At 41.3% G+C, this 17,582-nt stretch overlaps 2 protein-coding genes and 2 non-coding genes across 4 annotated transcripts; all 4 read left to right on the forward strand.

Moving 5' to 3' along the window:
- The first annotated feature begins 367 nt into the window (after positions 1-367).
- TRNAR-CCU (transfer RNA arginine (anticodon CCU)) lies at positions 368-440 on the forward strand. Its single transcript has one exon. It is a non-coding gene; the product is annotated as a tRNA-Arg (tRNA).
- Positions 441-2,044: 1,604 nt separating this feature from the next.
- Positions 2,045-2,117, forward strand: TRNAK-CUU (transfer RNA lysine (anticodon CUU)). Its single transcript has one exon. It is a non-coding gene; the product is annotated as a tRNA-Lys (tRNA).
- Positions 2,118-8,357: 6,240 nt separating this feature from the next.
- Positions 8,358-9,314, forward strand: LOC140687057 (olfactory receptor 1F1-like). Its single transcript, XM_072942550.1, has one exon. The coding sequence runs from the start codon at positions 8,358-8,360 to the stop codon at positions 9,312-9,314; it is 957 nt and encodes a 318-aa protein (XP_072798651.1).
- A 6,945-nt stretch (positions 9,315-16,259) lies between these two features.
- LOC102541554 (olfactory receptor 1F1) lies at positions 16,260-17,243 on the forward strand. Its single transcript, XM_006204418.4, has one exon. The coding sequence runs from the start codon at positions 16,302-16,304 to the stop codon at positions 17,241-17,243; it is 942 nt and encodes a 313-aa protein (XP_006204480.3). The 5' UTR covers positions 16,260-16,301.
- Positions 17,244-17,582: the final 339 nt, after the last annotated feature.

Below are 17,582 nucleotides of genomic sequence, written 5' to 3' on the forward strand. Positions count from 1 at the left end.
CTGATCCAGCCAGAGTCCCTCCCTGAATTCGTCTCCCGAAGGAGAATCCAGTGTGTTCTGGAGAGTGGGGCTTCTGGAGGAAGCCGATGAGCCAGAGTCGGCGGAGCCAGCGCTGGAGGAGCCATCAGAACCCAGGGAGAAGCGGCTGCCTTCGGCCGCGAGGGCGCGGTCTGCTCAGGAGTTCCGTCGGGAGGGGCAGTTGTCTGTTCTGATCACGACTGTATTCCTGGAGACTTGAATAGAGGCTGGAATATTGTAGAGACTCAGCCAAGTTTGGGGCAAGAACCCAAACCAATTTCTGGATTACTATCCAGCCATTGGTGACGAGTTATTCCTTCTTATATCCTGAAGATGCTCCTTGGCAGCTGCACCAGTGGCCTAATGGATAAGGCACTGGCCTCCTAAGCCAGGGATTGTGGGTTCGAGTCCCACCTGGGGTAGTGTGGTGGTGGATATCATCCTTGGATAAATAGTGATGTTTTTGGATTGTAATATTAAAAGGAACGTTATATAAAATTGAAAGATTAGGAATGTGACATAAAATTCAAAGATTCTTCACTATCTCTAATGAAGGGAAGGAGAAAAGCAGTGTACCCATACGTGTTAGTAGGGCAAGGTGTGGTTTCAATCAAATTTTTGGAAAGCAATCTGGTATATACACCTCCTTGATCCTCCAGTTCCACTTCTGTGAATCTGTCTCAAAGATAAAACTACTGGTGTACGTTCGAGAATGTTTTATAGAGTTTGGTAAATGATAAATAAAAGGCGGAGGGGAATAACCATTTGAAGGAGAGAAATCAAAAACATTTTGTTTCACTAGCAGTGTTCACCCTCAGAAAAGAATGTTCAATCTATCCCGATCGACTTGGAAGACCTCTCTATGAAAAACGTGTATGATTCAACTCTTCTAAAACAAACAGTAACTTTCCAACCCCAGCTGTGCATGACGGTCCAAGAAAGAGCCAGGTGTGAAAGGCTGTGAACATTTGGGCCTAAGGAGGGAGGGGAGAAAAAGATTCTAGCAAGATGTAAAAATATGCAGCTCAAAAGGTAAACAGAAAACGTGGGGAGCAGGCGCTGTATCTTTGATATGTGAAAGTGTAAGAATTGATTGGGAACTTTCTGGAGACTTAGAAGTGACGTGGACCAATGATAATGTTGACCTGATCTGGGTTAGGATTGTGAGTGACTTTCTGCCTGGATTTTTATTATTTCAGTATAGTTACTTTTATGATTTTTTATGGTTCCTTGTTGGTGGAGTCTTGGTGTCAGTCAAAATTTGGGGCCTAGCAAACTCTATCCTTCACTGGCGTGTGACTCAGTGATCTCTTTGATTACCAGAAGGCCCCGTGTCCTCGGAAACACCCCGCCAGTCCGGCTTCGGGAAGAGGATTGGGGCAGGGGTTGGGGGTGGGTCCGGCAGTGCTTTTGGCTCCGAGTGCTGGGGTTCGCAACAGAATGTCAGACCAGCAGCCTCCAGGGCTCCCTCTCTACTTTAAATAACTAAAGAGGGCAAATATCTGAACAGGGGAGAGAATCGCCCCTAAAAAGACTCTTAAAACAGTTTGTGTGCGGGTTAAATGTTCCTCTGCTCGGTTAAACCGCAGACGTCGGGCCTGGTGAGGAAGGAAACAAAAATGAAAAGCGGCAACTTCTTCCGATCCGGAATCCGACCCCCTTTATTCCTCTGTCTTAAAAATCCCCTTTGTTAACTGCTGTATCCCCAATGCCTGGCATACATTAGGCACTCAATTAACACTTGAGTGAATGAATGACTCCATTAGGCCAGTGGCCTCCTGTTTGTTGGGGCCTAGAGTTCGGAGGAAGACGCACACTCCCATCCGGAACGTGCCCGGTGGGTTTCGATGCCTTCAGATGGCGGACCCCCTGCTCCACCTACTTACTGGGAGACCCGGGTCAAAATCTGCTCGGCTAAGGTGGGCTTCTCCTTCCGTCAACAGTCGGTGCTGCTCCCAATTCATCCTGGCAGTCATGCAAGTGCTGTGTACCCACTCTTTTCTGAAGCAAAAGGTGCTAGTCATGTGCCCGGCTAGCTCAGTCGGTAGAGCATGAGACTCTTAATCTCAGGGTCGTGGGTTCGAGCCCCACGCTGGGCGACAATGGGATATAATATACCTCCTAGAGGGGCGTGTCTGTCTGTAATTAAGAGTTTTATAGTAGCTCCATTAAAATTTTTAAGTGAAATTAATTTTAATACTATATTTTATTTTAATCAGTTTATTGTAATTTCCCAAATGATAATATACAAGTGATCAATGAGATGTATTATATTCTCAGCCTTAGTACTTTTGACGTTTGAACCAGACCATTCTCTGCTGTGGGGGACTGTCCTGTGCACTGCAGGATGTTTAGCGGCGTCCTTGGCCTCTATCCACTAGATGCCAGTAGCACCCCCTTGGACGTGACAACCAAAAATGTCTCCATACATTTGCCAAAGTCCCCTGGAGAGCAAAATTGGTTCTGGTTGTGAGCCTCTTGTCTAGAGAATCAAGGGTCTAAATATTGATGCAAACAGTTCTTACGTGGGATCTGACTGGAGGGCTCGCTTGGCATAGGGCCAGACAACGGGGCCAACAGGAACTTATCCTGTGATGGCCCACCCAGAAGGCAGCCTGGTAGGGTCAGGAAATAGGTTATGTACAGAGGGCTGAACAAATAAGTTAATATATTGAGGCTAATGGGAGCCAGATTTCTCACTGGTAGAGCTGGAGACAGAGAAAGCTTTAGAAAATCCTATGATGTTGCATTACAATTGGAGGTATTAGTGATGTAATCTGATTACTTGGTAAATTGTTACTGGTAAAGATGGTTGGTGGTAGTGACTTTATAAAAGCAGTTCTTGTAATGGCATATTTGCCTGCCTGCAATTAGCAGTTCCCAGTTCTATCATTTTTCTATATTTCTTGACTGCCATTATTCTGTAAAGAAGACCTTTTCCCCATGAATATGTGATGAACTTAAGATTATTTTATTTTATTTATTTTTTGATGCCCAAACCAAGGAATGAACCAAAGGTCATTTTAAAAAGACAAGGTAAATGCTAAATTCGTTCTCTTAATTATTAACTGTCACCTTCAGTTATGGCAAGTTACCTTAAATTTTTCTCTCTCTTAAAAACAGTATTACTATTGATTCACAGATTTTAATATATTTAGTATTTTTATAATCACTTAGAGTTATTATTCTTTTTGTTGCTCAGATTATTCCAAATTTGACTGGTGGGAGAGCCCTTTCAAGCTGACATCTTTGTTCTTTTTAAACAATCTGTTTATTTACAAATCTTTATTTTGAAAAATTTCAAGCATGATAAACAGTTGAAAGAATAGTACATCAAACACGATATATGGATATGATGATCCATTAGAAAGTCATTTATAGTTTATATATGCCCACATTGGACTTCGAGAATTTCCTTATTTTTCTGGCACACACGTAATGTCCTAGACTCACCTTGTCTTTTTTCTGCCTAGACATGGATTCAGCCCTTTCTCTAAGGAACCCTATTTCCTTTTAGTAGAGATTGGTATTTAGAAACCAAGTCCTGGGTGATAGGGGTCCTCAATGATACTGGGTTGTCATTGATTACAGTTTTTGTATTTTGTTTTTAATTAAGCTTAACTTTTAAAATAGCTTACTGATTTATTCTTGTGTCTTAAGTGTTTCTTCTACAATCTTTTGCTCAACTCAGGTAAGCTGATGGAGTGACTCTAGGGGGTTATAGTAACTAGATTTTTTTGTTCCGGGGCATTCCTTCCCATTTCGATTTTTTTGGATCTGTTTGGGAAACTCCTCCCTTCCTCCATTTAGTCTTGGTGATAAAGAGCATCATTGGATTCCCATATGTAATTGACTGGGTTTATGACCCAGGATGACCCTAATATTCCACTTTCCCATCAGGAATGGTTGATTCTCATTTGTGTATATGATCCAAGAAGGAATAATCACAGCCTTGCTTTACAACAGAGGCAATAAACACTGGCAGAGAGAAGTTCCATGCGCCCTGTGATTGCTAGCCTGGGAGGGTGTGATTTCGGAACTACTGGTGGCCAATTTGCCTGCCACATAAAAGAGAGACAGAGACAGTCTGTAGAATGAAGTTGAACAGAAGCAAACAGAGTAGAGAGATAGAAATACTGATCTTGATGTCATTATTTAGGTACCTGAATGTAGCCCTGCCTGAAACACACAAGCTTTGCAAGAAGAACTTTGGACAGTGCAATTACATCAACCAATAGATTCCATTTCTCCTTAAGCTGACATGAGTTGATTTCCTGTCACTTGAAAACAATGGCTTTACTAATCCAGCCACTATTCTCCCCCTCCTTCCCAGACCTTTGATAATTAATTTTGTGTATGGGGAGTTTGGCCTATTTTTGGAGATGGAATGGACAGAATTTGATGTCATAACATGTGTCTGATGGAGACATGAGGGCTTATTATAGCCCTGAGATTCTTATTTTGAGTTACTGGGAGCAGATTAATGATATTTATTAAGATGCTATAGTCAGCATAAGGAATATATTGTTTATAAATAACCCAGAGTAGAAGATTGATTAGAGGAACACTCTGATTTCCAGAGGACGGTTTTGTAAAAGAATCCAGCTGCCACTTCTGACCCAGGGTTACGGTTTTTGTGAGTAGCTCTTTAATATTATCAACTCAGGAAAGTAAACCTTGTAATGCATAAGATCAAAAGCTTTATGGGCACCTTAATGCCAGGTCTTTTCTTCAGAACTGCTAAAGTGATATATACTGGACTCAAGAATTTTCTGTTCCTCATTGACATCTACGTCCTACCAGTTTATAGATGAACTCAGCAATGGCTCCTATTTTTACCTTATTTACCCCCAAATTAAAATATAGGGTGAAAGACTGTCAACTGACTCCTTATAAAAATGATTATTACATATGAAGATAAACATGTGACATTACTTCCAAATGATATTTATGCAGATCACAGATGATTGAGCAGAGAGCAAAGGATATAAATATCACCTAATACTTTTAATCTCCACCTAGTGCACATGGCCCCAGCCTAGTGCATTGATGAGGTGAGGGGTCATGAGGTATTTAACATAAACTACCTCATTTAATCAGCACAACTCTACAAGGTTATTTCTCCTCTCTACAGATGGTGAAATTTTGTAATTCTGTGAAGACTGGTAGCTTTCTTAGGGTCATACAACTGATAATGTGGGTCTGAGAATTCAGTACAGATCTGTGTGAACCCAAAGTTTATTCTCTTAATCCCTATCCAGTGTCATATATATGTACCAACAAGGACACTATCCCAACTTGGGTGGGGATAAAATATAGAATTGTGAGTTTTCTCTAGCAGAAGTGTTGTTGCTAATAATTACCCCCAAGATTGCATCATTTCCAATGTTGCCAAGTCCTGAAGCAGCAATTACATGACCCCGTTTTTTTTTTAACATTTTTTAAATTGAGTTATAGTCATCTTACAATGTTGTGTCAAATTCCAGTGTAGAGCACAATTTTTCAGTTATACGTGAACATACATATATTCATTGTCACCCATTTTTTTCGCTGTGAGCTACCACAGATCTTGTATATATTTCCCCGTGCTATACAGTAAAATCTTGTTTATCTATTCCATGTTTTGAAATCCCAATCTGTCCCTTCCCACCCCCTGCCCCCTTGGAAACCACAAGTTTGTATTCTATGTCTCTGAGTCTGTTTCTGTTTTGTATTTATGTTCCTTTTTTTTTTTTAGATTCCACATATGAGCGATCTCATATGGTATTTTTCTTTCTCTTTCTGGCTTACTTCACTTAGAATACAAGACCCTGTTGACAGGCCTTTGTTGTCAGTGTTGGATCCAAAAAAGCCCATGGAGGAGAAGGAACAATTACTCTTTGCTTGCCTCTAATGAGGCTCTGAGGGAATATGGCCCCCGTGGCCATTGAGGCTCCTGTGAAGAGCTGGCCCTGTGATACCCCCAAACACCCTTCCTGACACCATTGGCAGGGCTGAGTCTGTGCACTCTTTCTTGTTCATTCAGACTTATCTTGAAACCCCTATTACTTCTCTCCCTTAGAGTAATAATCTCTGGCCAGGTCAAGTAAAAGGAAGCAAGCCTGGGAATTCTGGTGACTGTGAAGACTATCATTCTTCCTGGGTGAGAGATCATCAATATACGCTTGTTAAGGTATAAATCTTTAAGGGGGTGCTCCTCACCACATCGCCCTTTGGAGTGGAGTCACAGAAACAGTTGAGATCAACAGCAGTTCCTTGCATTCACCCCCATCAGGACCAGTATATGTGATCTGTTTATGAGACCTTGAACTGTAGGAGAAACAAATTGGCTGAGTTTCTGCCCATACCTCTGGGTCATTTCCATTTTAATTTTACAAGTTAGTCTTAGGGAGCTCAGCAGACATAACCAAGAAAGGCTGGCTCAAAGCTCTGTAAAGTGCTCCAAAATGTGAGTCCAGGAAATAGCGGCAGTGATACTATCATTACCACCCTGGGAGCAGTTTTTGATTGATATCCTCAGAGCAGACGTGTTAGGAATGCATAACATGCCCATATAAGAGACGACGGAACTAAAAAAATGTTCTCTAAGTTAACAGCACTAATGATACAATGACATCAGTACCCTATGTTAGGCTGTATGCTTACTACAACTCAGCCTCTGTGGTGAATATTTACACATGTGCTCTCCAGTATGTATTATAAATAATAAGTCTCTGTTAATATTTCTGTATGCGTAGTGGGTTTTTTTTTTTGGAGGGGGGTGAGGAAGGTAATTAGGTTTATTTACTTACTTTTTTATGAGGAGGTACTGGGGACTGAACCTGGGAGCATGCTAAGCATGTGCTCTACCACTTTGAGCTAGACCCTCCCACCCATGTGTGTTGTTTTTGATACTAACTAAAAAATACATGGTTATGGTAGAAAGTTTAATCATATAAAGGATTTACAGACAAAACCACCGTCACAGTCTCTCAGTGTACTTCTGGAGGGACTGCATATGCGTAATCAAATGCCCCTCATTTTGCTGATAAAGGAATGGAGGCCAAAGAGGACCAATGTTGACCAAAACACACAGGGAGAAAAGTTCTGATGCCCCGCCTATGTTACACAGCCTTTCTCCTTGCGATAGTCCTCTTTCTTCTTTTTTAATTGAAGTATAGTTGATTTACAATGTTGTGTTAGTTTCTGGTGTACAGCAAAGTGATTCAGTTATACATATATATATATATTTTTCATATTCTTTATCATTATAGGTTATTACAAGAGATTGACTATAGTTCCCTGTGCTGAACAGTGGTCCCTTGGTGTTTTTCTATTTTATATATAATAGTATATATCTGCAAATCCCAGAATCCTAATTTATCTCTCCCAGTTCCTGCCAGTTACCATAAGTTTGTTTTCTACATCTATGAGTCTGTTTCTGTTTTGTAAATAAGTTCATTTGTGCCATTTTTAAGAATCCATAGATAAGTGATACCATATGATATTTGTTTTTCTCTGTCTGACTTAACTTTATATGAAATCTCTAGGTCCATTCATGTTGCTGCAAATAGCATTATTTTATTCTTTTTTATGGTTGAGTAGTATTCCATCGTATATATATATACCACATCTTCTTTATCTAATCATCTGTTGATGGACATTTAGGTTACTTTCATGTCTTGGTTATTGTAAATAGTGCTGCCATAAACATTAGGGTGCATTTATCTTTTCAAATTAGAGTTTTCTTCAGATATATGCCCAGGAATAAGATCACTAGATCATAGGGTATGTGAATTTTTAGTTTTTTAAGGAATCTCTATACTGTTTTCCATAGTGGCTGCACCAAATTACAGTCCCACAAGAAAGGGTAGGAGGTTCCCTTTTCTCCTCCACCCTCTCCAGTATTTATTCTTTGTGGACTTTTTAATAATGGCTGTTCTGACTGGTGTGAAGCGATACTTCATTGTAGTTTTTTTTTCTTTCTGTTTTTTTAAATTGAAGTATAGTCGGTTTACAATGTTAATTTCCGGTATACAGCATACTGATTCAGTTATATATATATTGCTTTTCATATTTTTTCATTATAGGCTACTACGAGGTATTGAATATAGCTCCCTGTGCTATACTCATTGTGGTTTTGATCTACATTTCTCTGATAATTAGCGGTATAGAGTGTCTCTTCTTGTGTCTCCTGGTCATCTGTATGTCTTCACTGGGGAAATGTCTGTTAGATCTTCTGCACTTTTTGGATTGGGTTGTTTCCCTGTTATTTTCTTATTGCCCCATTTTAACCATTATTTTCCAGGCTTTTGAATTTTTCCTGCTTTGTCTGCCTCTGGGCCCAAGCTCCCAGCCCCATGAGAGGGGCAAACCAGTCGAGTGTCTCTGAGTTCCTCCTCCTGGGGCTCTCCAGGCAGCCCCAGCAGCAGCAGCTCCTCTCCATGCTCTTCCTGGGCATGTACTTGGCCACGGTCCTGGGAAACCTGCTCATCCTCCTGGCCATCAGCATGGACTCCCGCCTGCACATCCCCATGTACTTCTTTATCAGCAATGTGTCCTTCGTGGACATCTGCTTCTCCTCCACCATTGTCCCCAAGATGCTGGCCAACCACATGCTCGGGAGCCGGACCATCTCCTTCTCTGCGTGTCTCATGCAGATGTATTTTGTTTTCATGTTTGTGGACATGGACAATTTCCTCCTGGCTGTGATGGCCTATGACCGCTTTGTTGCTGTATGCCACCCCTTACACTACTCAGCAAAGATGACACACCAGCTCTGTGCTCTGCTGGTCACTGGGTCGTGGGTCATTGCCAACCTGAGTGTCCTGTTGCACACCTTGCTGATGGCTCAGCTCTCGTTCTGTGCAGACAACACCATCCCCCACTTCTTCTGTGATGTGACCTCCCTCCTGAAACTCTCCTGCTCTGACACATATCTCAATGAGATGATGATTCTATCTGAAGCAGGGCTGATAACGATCGCTCCATTTATTTGCATTCTGGTATCTTACATCCTTATCACCTGTGCTGTCCTGAGAGTCCCATCCACAAAGGGAAGATGGAAAGCCTTCTCCACCTGTGGCTCCCACCTGGCTGTGGTTGCCCTCTTCTATGGCACCATCATATTTCTGTATTTCAATCCTTCATCCTCACACTCTGCTGAGACAGATATAGCAGCTGCTGTGATGTTCTCAGTGGTGACTCCCATGCTGAACCCCTTCATCTACAGCCTGAGGAACAGAGATATGATAAGGGCTCTTGGAAAAGTGGTTGGCAGAAAGATATTTTCTGTCCAATTAGAGAATCAAAACTGAGTCTTATCCCCACACAAATTTTTTTTTATCAATTGAACTGTTTTGTCAAAGACAAAACATATTTATGTCTGTGCTAGGGCCACCTAGAAGGCAATCATTTTTTTGTGTGTGTGGACCTAATTCACCTGTAATCCTGTTGCATCTACCAAGTAGAAGTCTCACAGTCTCATAGACTTCTTTTTAATGAGTAAATTCTGAATTATTTTACACCCAAGTCCAGCTTTTCCTTTTTAAGTGGTATGTTTGGAAGAATACATGCTCCACATATTTTTTAACATTAAAAATCACCTGGAAGCTATGATCCATGATGTCCAGGTCCCAACACTGATCAAATAGATCAGAATCTCTGGAGGGGGGGCCCCGACACTGAGGTTTTAAAAGTCTCACTTCTAATGTGTGTGTGGAGAATCACTGGTAGATCTCATCTTGTATGTTCTCTGTCATGGTCAGTCATAAAGTCTGGGTCACAAAAATGCTCACGAAATTAGTTTTGAGACTCAGATAAAAGAACAGTAAAATATGAGGACTAAAGTGGATAGCAATATTTCAGGTGAGAATTAGAGGCCCAGGTGGACAAGTGGCCCGGAGCATAAGAGGGGATGCAGCGAAGAATGGTGTTGGGGTGGGGGCACTCTCTGTGAGCATCCTGATTGGCTGTTGGATCTTAGGGGATAAGGTCAGCTGGACCATCTTCAATACCAGGGAAACAAATCCTTCTTCCAGGATCAACTTCCCCTGAGTCCTACTCTGGTTAGCAACCCCCTCCCACACCTTCAAATGCCAAGTCAAATGCCTTCTCCTCCACGCGGCCTCCTGATTCTCTCTTCTGCTTCTCCAGCTCTATGTTTTCTTTGGTTTAGTCTTCCTCTGCACAAGGAATTTCCACAGATTATGAGACCCTCCATACCCAAGTTCATATACTATTCACCTTGTACCCCAGTGTCTGGCACTGCTCCTAGACCAAAGGCAATACTCAAATCCAGCTGAAAGGGAAAATAAATGGATGAATGAATATTGCCTTAGTTTTTAATTTGGATAGTCTTACTTGAGAAGGAATTTTTTAAATTTCCCCATTAAAAACAATATTTTTTTGTTTTTGATAGGTAATACCTACATTTTCATAACATATTTTTAGAGATTTAAAGAGAGTATATTTGATAAACCCATTTGAAATATATTTTTGTGAATGGCAAAAAACCACTATGGAGCATCAAAAATCATAAAGAAGAAAATTAAAATAGCCTGTACATTTGCTGCTCCAAGATAACCACATTACTATACTTAACGAATATAGTTTTTGAAAAGTTGGCTGCAATATTTCTGTATAATTTGGTGTTCCAATTTTCCACCTCCTTCTTCCCATGTCAGTAAAGGTCTTAGAAATGCGATTTTAATGGTTGCATAATATTTAACCCATTCATGGATACAATATAATTTATCCATTCCCTGACTCTGAACAATTTCAAGGGTTTCTGTGCTGTAAATAGCACTGCTTCATGCTTCCTGGTATATAGATCTTTGTGTTCCTTAATGTCACAGGTAGAACACATGACCCATTTTCCATCAGTCCTGTATTTCTTCATTATTTCTGCCTCACTCCACCTGTTAATACTAACAAGGGGTCCAGTACCTCTCTCTTGGTGTCAAAGCATCCCAAAAACTCATTCAAAGGAGTCAGCCTGTCCTGCCAGGTGGAGAGAGAGAACCGGACCCGCCCAGTGGCACGATTGTGTGAGTTGCTAGCACCCAGTGTAGCTTGGGAACCCTGGTCTGTCTGCTGCAACACTGACGCTCACATCCCTTTGGGGTCCACATTGGGATCCACCTGTGGCATCAGGTCGCAGCTCTCTGAGATCAAATTTACTTTATCCTCCATTAAAATCTGACTCTGCGTCATGGTGGCGACATTCACAAGGACTCCCAGCTCCACTGTGTCAAACCAACTCTGCCCATGAACACCCAGCTCAGATTTATCCTTCCTCATTTGAGGGTCCTGCTGGATTCTTGGGGTCTTTTTTTATGTGGAAAGGACTTCAATCAGGTTTCTTCTATGTCATAGCTGTATCTGTGAAATAAAATTCAAATAAATATATATGACAATTATAGTATTTGGATACTTAATGTTTTTATTTATTGATTGATCTGTAAAGTAATTAATGTTTCAACTATTTTCTTTATATGCTAATAGCTTTTAACTTTTGACTTGATGTGGCGTTATGGAAGGCATAGAGGTTTGTGGATGTTATATATTCATATGGATTGTATCTGTTAGTAACAGAAAGATCTTTTTCCTCTTTAAGCATATTTGGGGGTCAGGAGGCAATTAGGCTTATTTTCATTTATTTACTTAACAGAGGTACCAAGGATGGAACCGAGGACCTCACGCATGCTAAGCACACGCTATACCACCGAGCTATGCCCTTCCCCCTACTTCAGTGAAGTGATATTCATATTAATATCACTACCTCTGCTTCCTTTTGACTTATGTTGGCTCATTCTCTCAGACTTTCTAAAAGAGTTGACTTGGATGAAGGATTCTTTTCCTGTGTGTAAGTATCTTTTTTTTTTAAAGCTTCTAGTACCTGAGGAAAAAAATAAGAGTATAATTCTATACTAGAAAGAAGAGTCAACAGTGAATGGCTCCAACTCCCATTCACTGTTAAAAACAAAACTTTATGAGTACAGAATTCATACATGTTTTGTAAAAGAGACAATTCTCCACGTGTCTCTTGCTTTTCTGCACATTTTGTGAGCAGAGACATTCACTGCTTTCATTCTAGACTACTTTTTCAACGATGTTGGTATAATGAGCATTGAAAGGTAAAAATGGTGTGTCTTTCCAGAGCAAAGGCCAGATTTTTCCCTATCTAGTATGGTAAATATAATGTATTCTTCTGGGACAAAGTTCAGGCAGGCTTATTTTCAATGACAAAAGATTTGATTTCCTAAGCTTGGGGATTCTCTCCTCTTTCATTCCTATTGTGTATACAGGTGATGTGTGGCCTTACTCACATCATTCTGCACATCAGTAAAGTAAGTGCTGATGCACTGGCTCCTACTATTGCTATGAGTAATACAAGCATACCTCCTTTTATCGTGCTTAACTTTACTGTGATTCACCGCTATCGCTATCGTGTTTTTTACAAATTGAAGATTTGTGGCAACCCTGTGTCAAGCAAGTCTCTTGGTGCAGTTTTCCCACCAGCATTTGCTCACTTTGTATCTCTGTGTCTCATTTTGGTAATTCTTGCAAAATCTCAAACGTTAAAATTATTATTAATTATTATATTTTTACAATGATCTGTGATCAGTAATCTTTAATGTTACTGTTGCAAAATGTTGCTATGACTGAAGGCTCAGATGATGGCTAGCACTTTTTAGCAATGAAGTGTTTTTAAAATAAGGTGTGTACGTTGCTATTTAGACATGATACTACTGCACAGTTAACAGGCTACTATTACTGTACAGTGTAAACATAACCTTTATATGCACTGGGAAACCAAAAAATTCATGTGACGCTCTTTATTTCAATATTTGCTTTATTTCATTGGTCTGGAACTGAACCCACAATATCTATGAGTTATGCCTTAAACTCCTTTGTCTCTGATGCAAGATTCTTGTGTCTTCTGCCACAACCCATGAAACTAGCAGACTAGATTGTTAACTTGCATGCAGGGTAAAATCTCAGACTCTGCACATTTCAACACTACTTATTGAAGAAACTTTTTGGAAAATGCAGAAGGTTATCAAGGAGAACGAAAAATATCTAAAATCCCTGCATTCTGAATACTTTTCCTTTTCACTTTTTCATTTAAATTTAAAGATACTGTGACAAGAATAAGAACAGGTAAGCTATGCTGGCTGACCGAAACACGCATGCTTAACCACTAGGCTGGATTGGATTCACCATGTTATAAAACACACGTTGTGGGGGGGGGGGGGAACACACGTTGTAAACTGCACTTGGTGCTTTCTTTAAAAAATAATTTTACAACATATAATGGATACTATATAGTTATTTACTTAATTTCTCCATCTCATTGGCATTGTTTACCAATAAGTTCTTATGATGGAATAAATTATGCATCTCAGTCTTTCACTCCCTAGTAATACAATTACATGTCCGTGTCCATTCCATGGCCTCATGGCAGATGGAGTGCTTTTTTCCTGATCCTTCGCTTGGGTTTTGGCCACATGGATTGCTTTGGCCAATGAGATGTCAGTGCACGTGACCTAAGGAGAGTCTTCAAACGGGCTTGCACAGTTGGGTTCCCCCTCCTGCACTCCGTTGTTACACCAGGAGAATGTCTTCTGGGTCACTGCTGCTTCTCTAGCCTGAGACCCAGGAGGACACAGGAAGAAAGGACATGAGCTCAACCCACAGCCTGGTGCCAAGCCCAACCCACACCCTGGTGCCAAGCACAGATAACTCCAAGCTGAAGCTCAGGTTGACCTTGAGACCAAGAATAGAAGCTTATTGCATTTCTAAGCTGTTGAGGTTGGGGAGTTTTGTCATGTACTATCACTGTGACAATACATGATTGATATATATTTTTTGAAACTTAGCTTTTGGCTTCTGAGACACCACTTTCTTCTCATTCCCTGATTGTTTCCTGGTTCCTACCTCTACAGAGTGCATTTGCTGGCCTCTCTTTCCATCAACTCGCTATATGTTACTATCCTCATGGGTTTTATTCTTGGATTTTTCTTCTTTCTCATTTTATTCCCTTTCCCTGGACAATCACATCCACTCTTACAGCCTCAGATAAACTTATGTGCTGATAACTTTGAACGATGTGAAACCAGCCCTTCACCTGAACTATTGGCCCAAATCATCTGACCCTTGGATTTCTCCATTCAGGTGTCCTATCATACAATATGTGACCTTTTGTGTCTGTCTTCTGTCACTTAGCATAATGATGCTGAGGTTCATTCATGTTGTAATATGTATCATGACTTCATGAAGCCTTTTTATGGCTGAATAATATTCCATTGTGTAAACAGGCCTCAATTTACTTATCCACTCATCCTTTGATGGACTCAATATTTTTCATTTATTTTTTAAGCGGAGGTACTGGGAATTGAACCCAGGACCCCATGTATGCTAAGCACCCACTCTACCACTGAGCTATACCCTCCCCCTACCCAGTGTTTTAATGAAATCCCTTTCTGCTAATATTAGCCATACTGGTTTTTTAAATTAATTAATTATTTTTTAAAAAGTAACTTTATCAAGTACCTTTTACCAGATACTCTTAATCTCACTTTAGGTTTATTCATTTATTTATTTGTTTTAATGCTGGTACTGGGGATTGAACCCTGGACCTCACAGACGTTAGGCATATTCTCTACCACTGAGCTATACCTGCCCCCTACATTTGTCTTTATTATTTGTAACAAGAACCTTGTGTGAAACTTTCTGGAATGTAACGAATCATCAGGTGAGGACTCAAACCCAGAATTAGAAAACCACGAGGATTTTCTCCAACAAATCTCTTCTCTTCTCCCTGTGTTTGTTCCTTCAGCCCTTCTCTGCTCCTCAGTCCATGGGCTAGTTATGGGCAGGCAGAAGGGGGCTGGATTTACGTGTTCCAGCCAAGCCACATAGTGGTATGGATTGCCTGTCCCTCAATGCCAGCTCCAAATACCCTGGTCCAACCAGCTATGGTGAAGTGGAGGGAATGTGGTATAAACATGGTGCTGGGACTTCACGATCACTGCTGTGTGAATTAGCAGTTCCATTCAGAAAAAAGGTTAAACACTGTGAGCTGGACAGACATCCCCAAAGGTATCTGCCTTGGGGCCTGGAGTTTGTAAATTACAGTACACTGGGTTCTCCTGGAGACAGTTTCTCTTACAATCAGTCTTTCCTTTAACCAAGGTGTGATTATGGATTAAGCTCAATTCTGTAACAGGCTCTTAACGTTCCAATTTACAAAATGGAGAAGATGAGACATCACTAATCTTCTGTAAATATAACCAAACATAAGAAAGCAAGAATTGCACAGAAAACACAGAAATAGCCCCAGGTCTGAACAAAGGAAGTGAGGAGAACAAGGACTTCATCACTGAATTTCACATCTGTGGGCACAGGCCCAGGTCAGCCAGGTCCCAGGTTTGAGGTCCCAGGGAACTTAGTCTGGAATCTATCTCCATAGTGCTGGCTTCATTCCTAACATCTTCAAGTTTTCACCCGAGAGTTGTATCTAAACCTTAGACAATATTCCTTATCATAATTATTTTTGTATAAAGGGGCCAAAAAGTAGGCAAGGCAATTATTCTTTTCTTTCCTCTAATGAAGCTCTCAGGGAATCTGGTCCCAATGGTTGTGAAGGTCTTGTAAACAGCTGCTCTGTAATTGCCCCAAACATTTTTCCGGTACTGAAGACTAAGACCATGAACCCCTACTCCTCACTTACTCAGTACCTTCCTGTGTTTCCAAGACATCCCAGTCCCTACGATGAACAGAAGCATTGACTAGTTATGCAGACGTGAAGAACACCTGGCAGCAATATCACCAACCTCCCTGGGTAAGATTACATCGGTATCTATTGACATGAAATTCTAGAAATCTTCTCTCCCATGTCTTCCAGATATAGGAAGTTAACAGCAGGAGTCCTGAGTCCATCAGATGTCACTGAAGATGAACCCATAATTGATCAACTGTTCCCCACGACTCTTTAAGACCCACCTAGGAGTTAGGTGGGTGGGGGAAGAACTGGGAAATTTACACAGAGACACATATAGAGTCCAGCTGTGTAGTTGCCTGTCTGTTTCTCAGTGTTAATGTGTGTTTTTCAATACAAAATAAGAATCAGTGAGTCCAGTCGGAAAAACATCAGAACCGAGTGTTGGAGATTGGGAGTGTAGGTGGGGTGGGAACGACACTCTTAACTCTGTGAACTGATTTGCAGGTGTGATCCTGCCTGGAGTCTGATTTGTCTAGGTTTCTGATTTCACTGTTGTCTATTCTCCTGGGTCCAGCTCATGAGAGGGGCAAACCAGTCGAGTGTCTCTGAGTTCTTCCTCCTGGGGCTCTCCAGGCGGCCCCAGCAGCAGCAGCAGCTCCTCTTCATGCTCTTCCTGAGCATGTACTTGGCCACGGTCCTGGGAAACCTGCTCATCCTCCTGGCCATCAGCATGGACTCCCGCCTGCACATCCCCATGTACTTCTTCCTCAGCAACCTGTCCTTTGTGGACATCTGCTTCTCCTCCACCACTGTCCCCAAGATGTTGGCCAACCACGTGCTCGGGAGCCAGACCATCTCCTTCTCTGTGTGTCTCACGCAGATGTATTTTCTCTTTGAGTTTACTGACATGGACAATTTCCTCCTGGCTGTGATGGCCTATGACCGCTTTGTCGCTGTATGCCACCCCTTACACTACTCAGCAAAGATGACACACCAGCTCTGTGCTCTGCTGGTCACTGGGTCGTGGGTCATTGCCAACCTGAATGCTCTGTTGCACACCCTGCTGATGGCTCGACTCTCGTTCTGTGCAGACAACACCATCCCCCACTTCTTCTGTGATGTGACCCCCCTCCTGAAACTCTCCTGCTCAGACACACGCATCAATCAGATGATGATTCTGACTGAGGGTGCTCTGATCATGATCACCCCATTTATCTGCATTCTGGTATCATATATCCTTATCACCTGTGCTGTCCTGAGAGTCCCATCCACAAAGGGAAGATGGAAAGCCTTCTCCACCTGTGGCTCCCACCTGGCTGTGGTTGCCCTCTTCTATGGCACCATCATTGGTGTTTATTTCAACCCTTCGTCCTCACACTCGTCTGAGAAGGACACCGCAGCTACCGTGATGTACACAGTGGTGACTCCCATGCTGAACCCTTTCATCTACAGCCTGAGGAACAGGGACTTGAAAGGGTCTCTTCAAAAAATGATTGGCAAGAAAATATGCTCTTACTAATGAAAGTACCATGGACCTATCATTCGCAGGCTTATAAATCTTTTCCAGCTCACTGAAATGTGGCAATCGGTCTGCCAGTATCTGCAAAGAACTGAGAATAAAGAAATATTCCGAATAGATACTTATCAATGAACTCTGACTTAAGTACAACCCTACTCCTTTAAACAGATAATTGTATGTTTCTAATTATTGTATTTTAAACTACTTTGCATAAAGGTCAAGTTTTTCCTTTCAAGTGATCACTTTGAAAAGTTACATGTAACAAATATTTTGGCATTTCCCTTTTGGAAATGACCTCAGAATCTACAGCAGTGGTTTTCAATCTTAGATGCATGATAT

Source organism: Vicugna pacos, chromosome 18 (assembly GCF_048564905.1).
Source record: "Vicugna pacos chromosome 18, VicPac4, whole genome shotgun sequence".
Classification (NCBI taxonomy): Eukaryota; Metazoa; Chordata; class Mammalia; order Artiodactyla; family Camelidae; genus Vicugna; species Vicugna pacos.

Coding starts and splice junctions, on each gene's coding strand:
- LOC102541554 (XM_006204418.4), top strand. CDS start 16,302: ATGAGAGGGGCAAACCAGTCGAGTGTCTCTGAGTTCTTCCTCCTGGGG.
- LOC140687057 (XM_072942550.1), top strand. CDS start 8,358: ATGAGAGGGGCAAACCAGTCGAGTGTCTCTGAGTTCCTCCTCCTGGGG.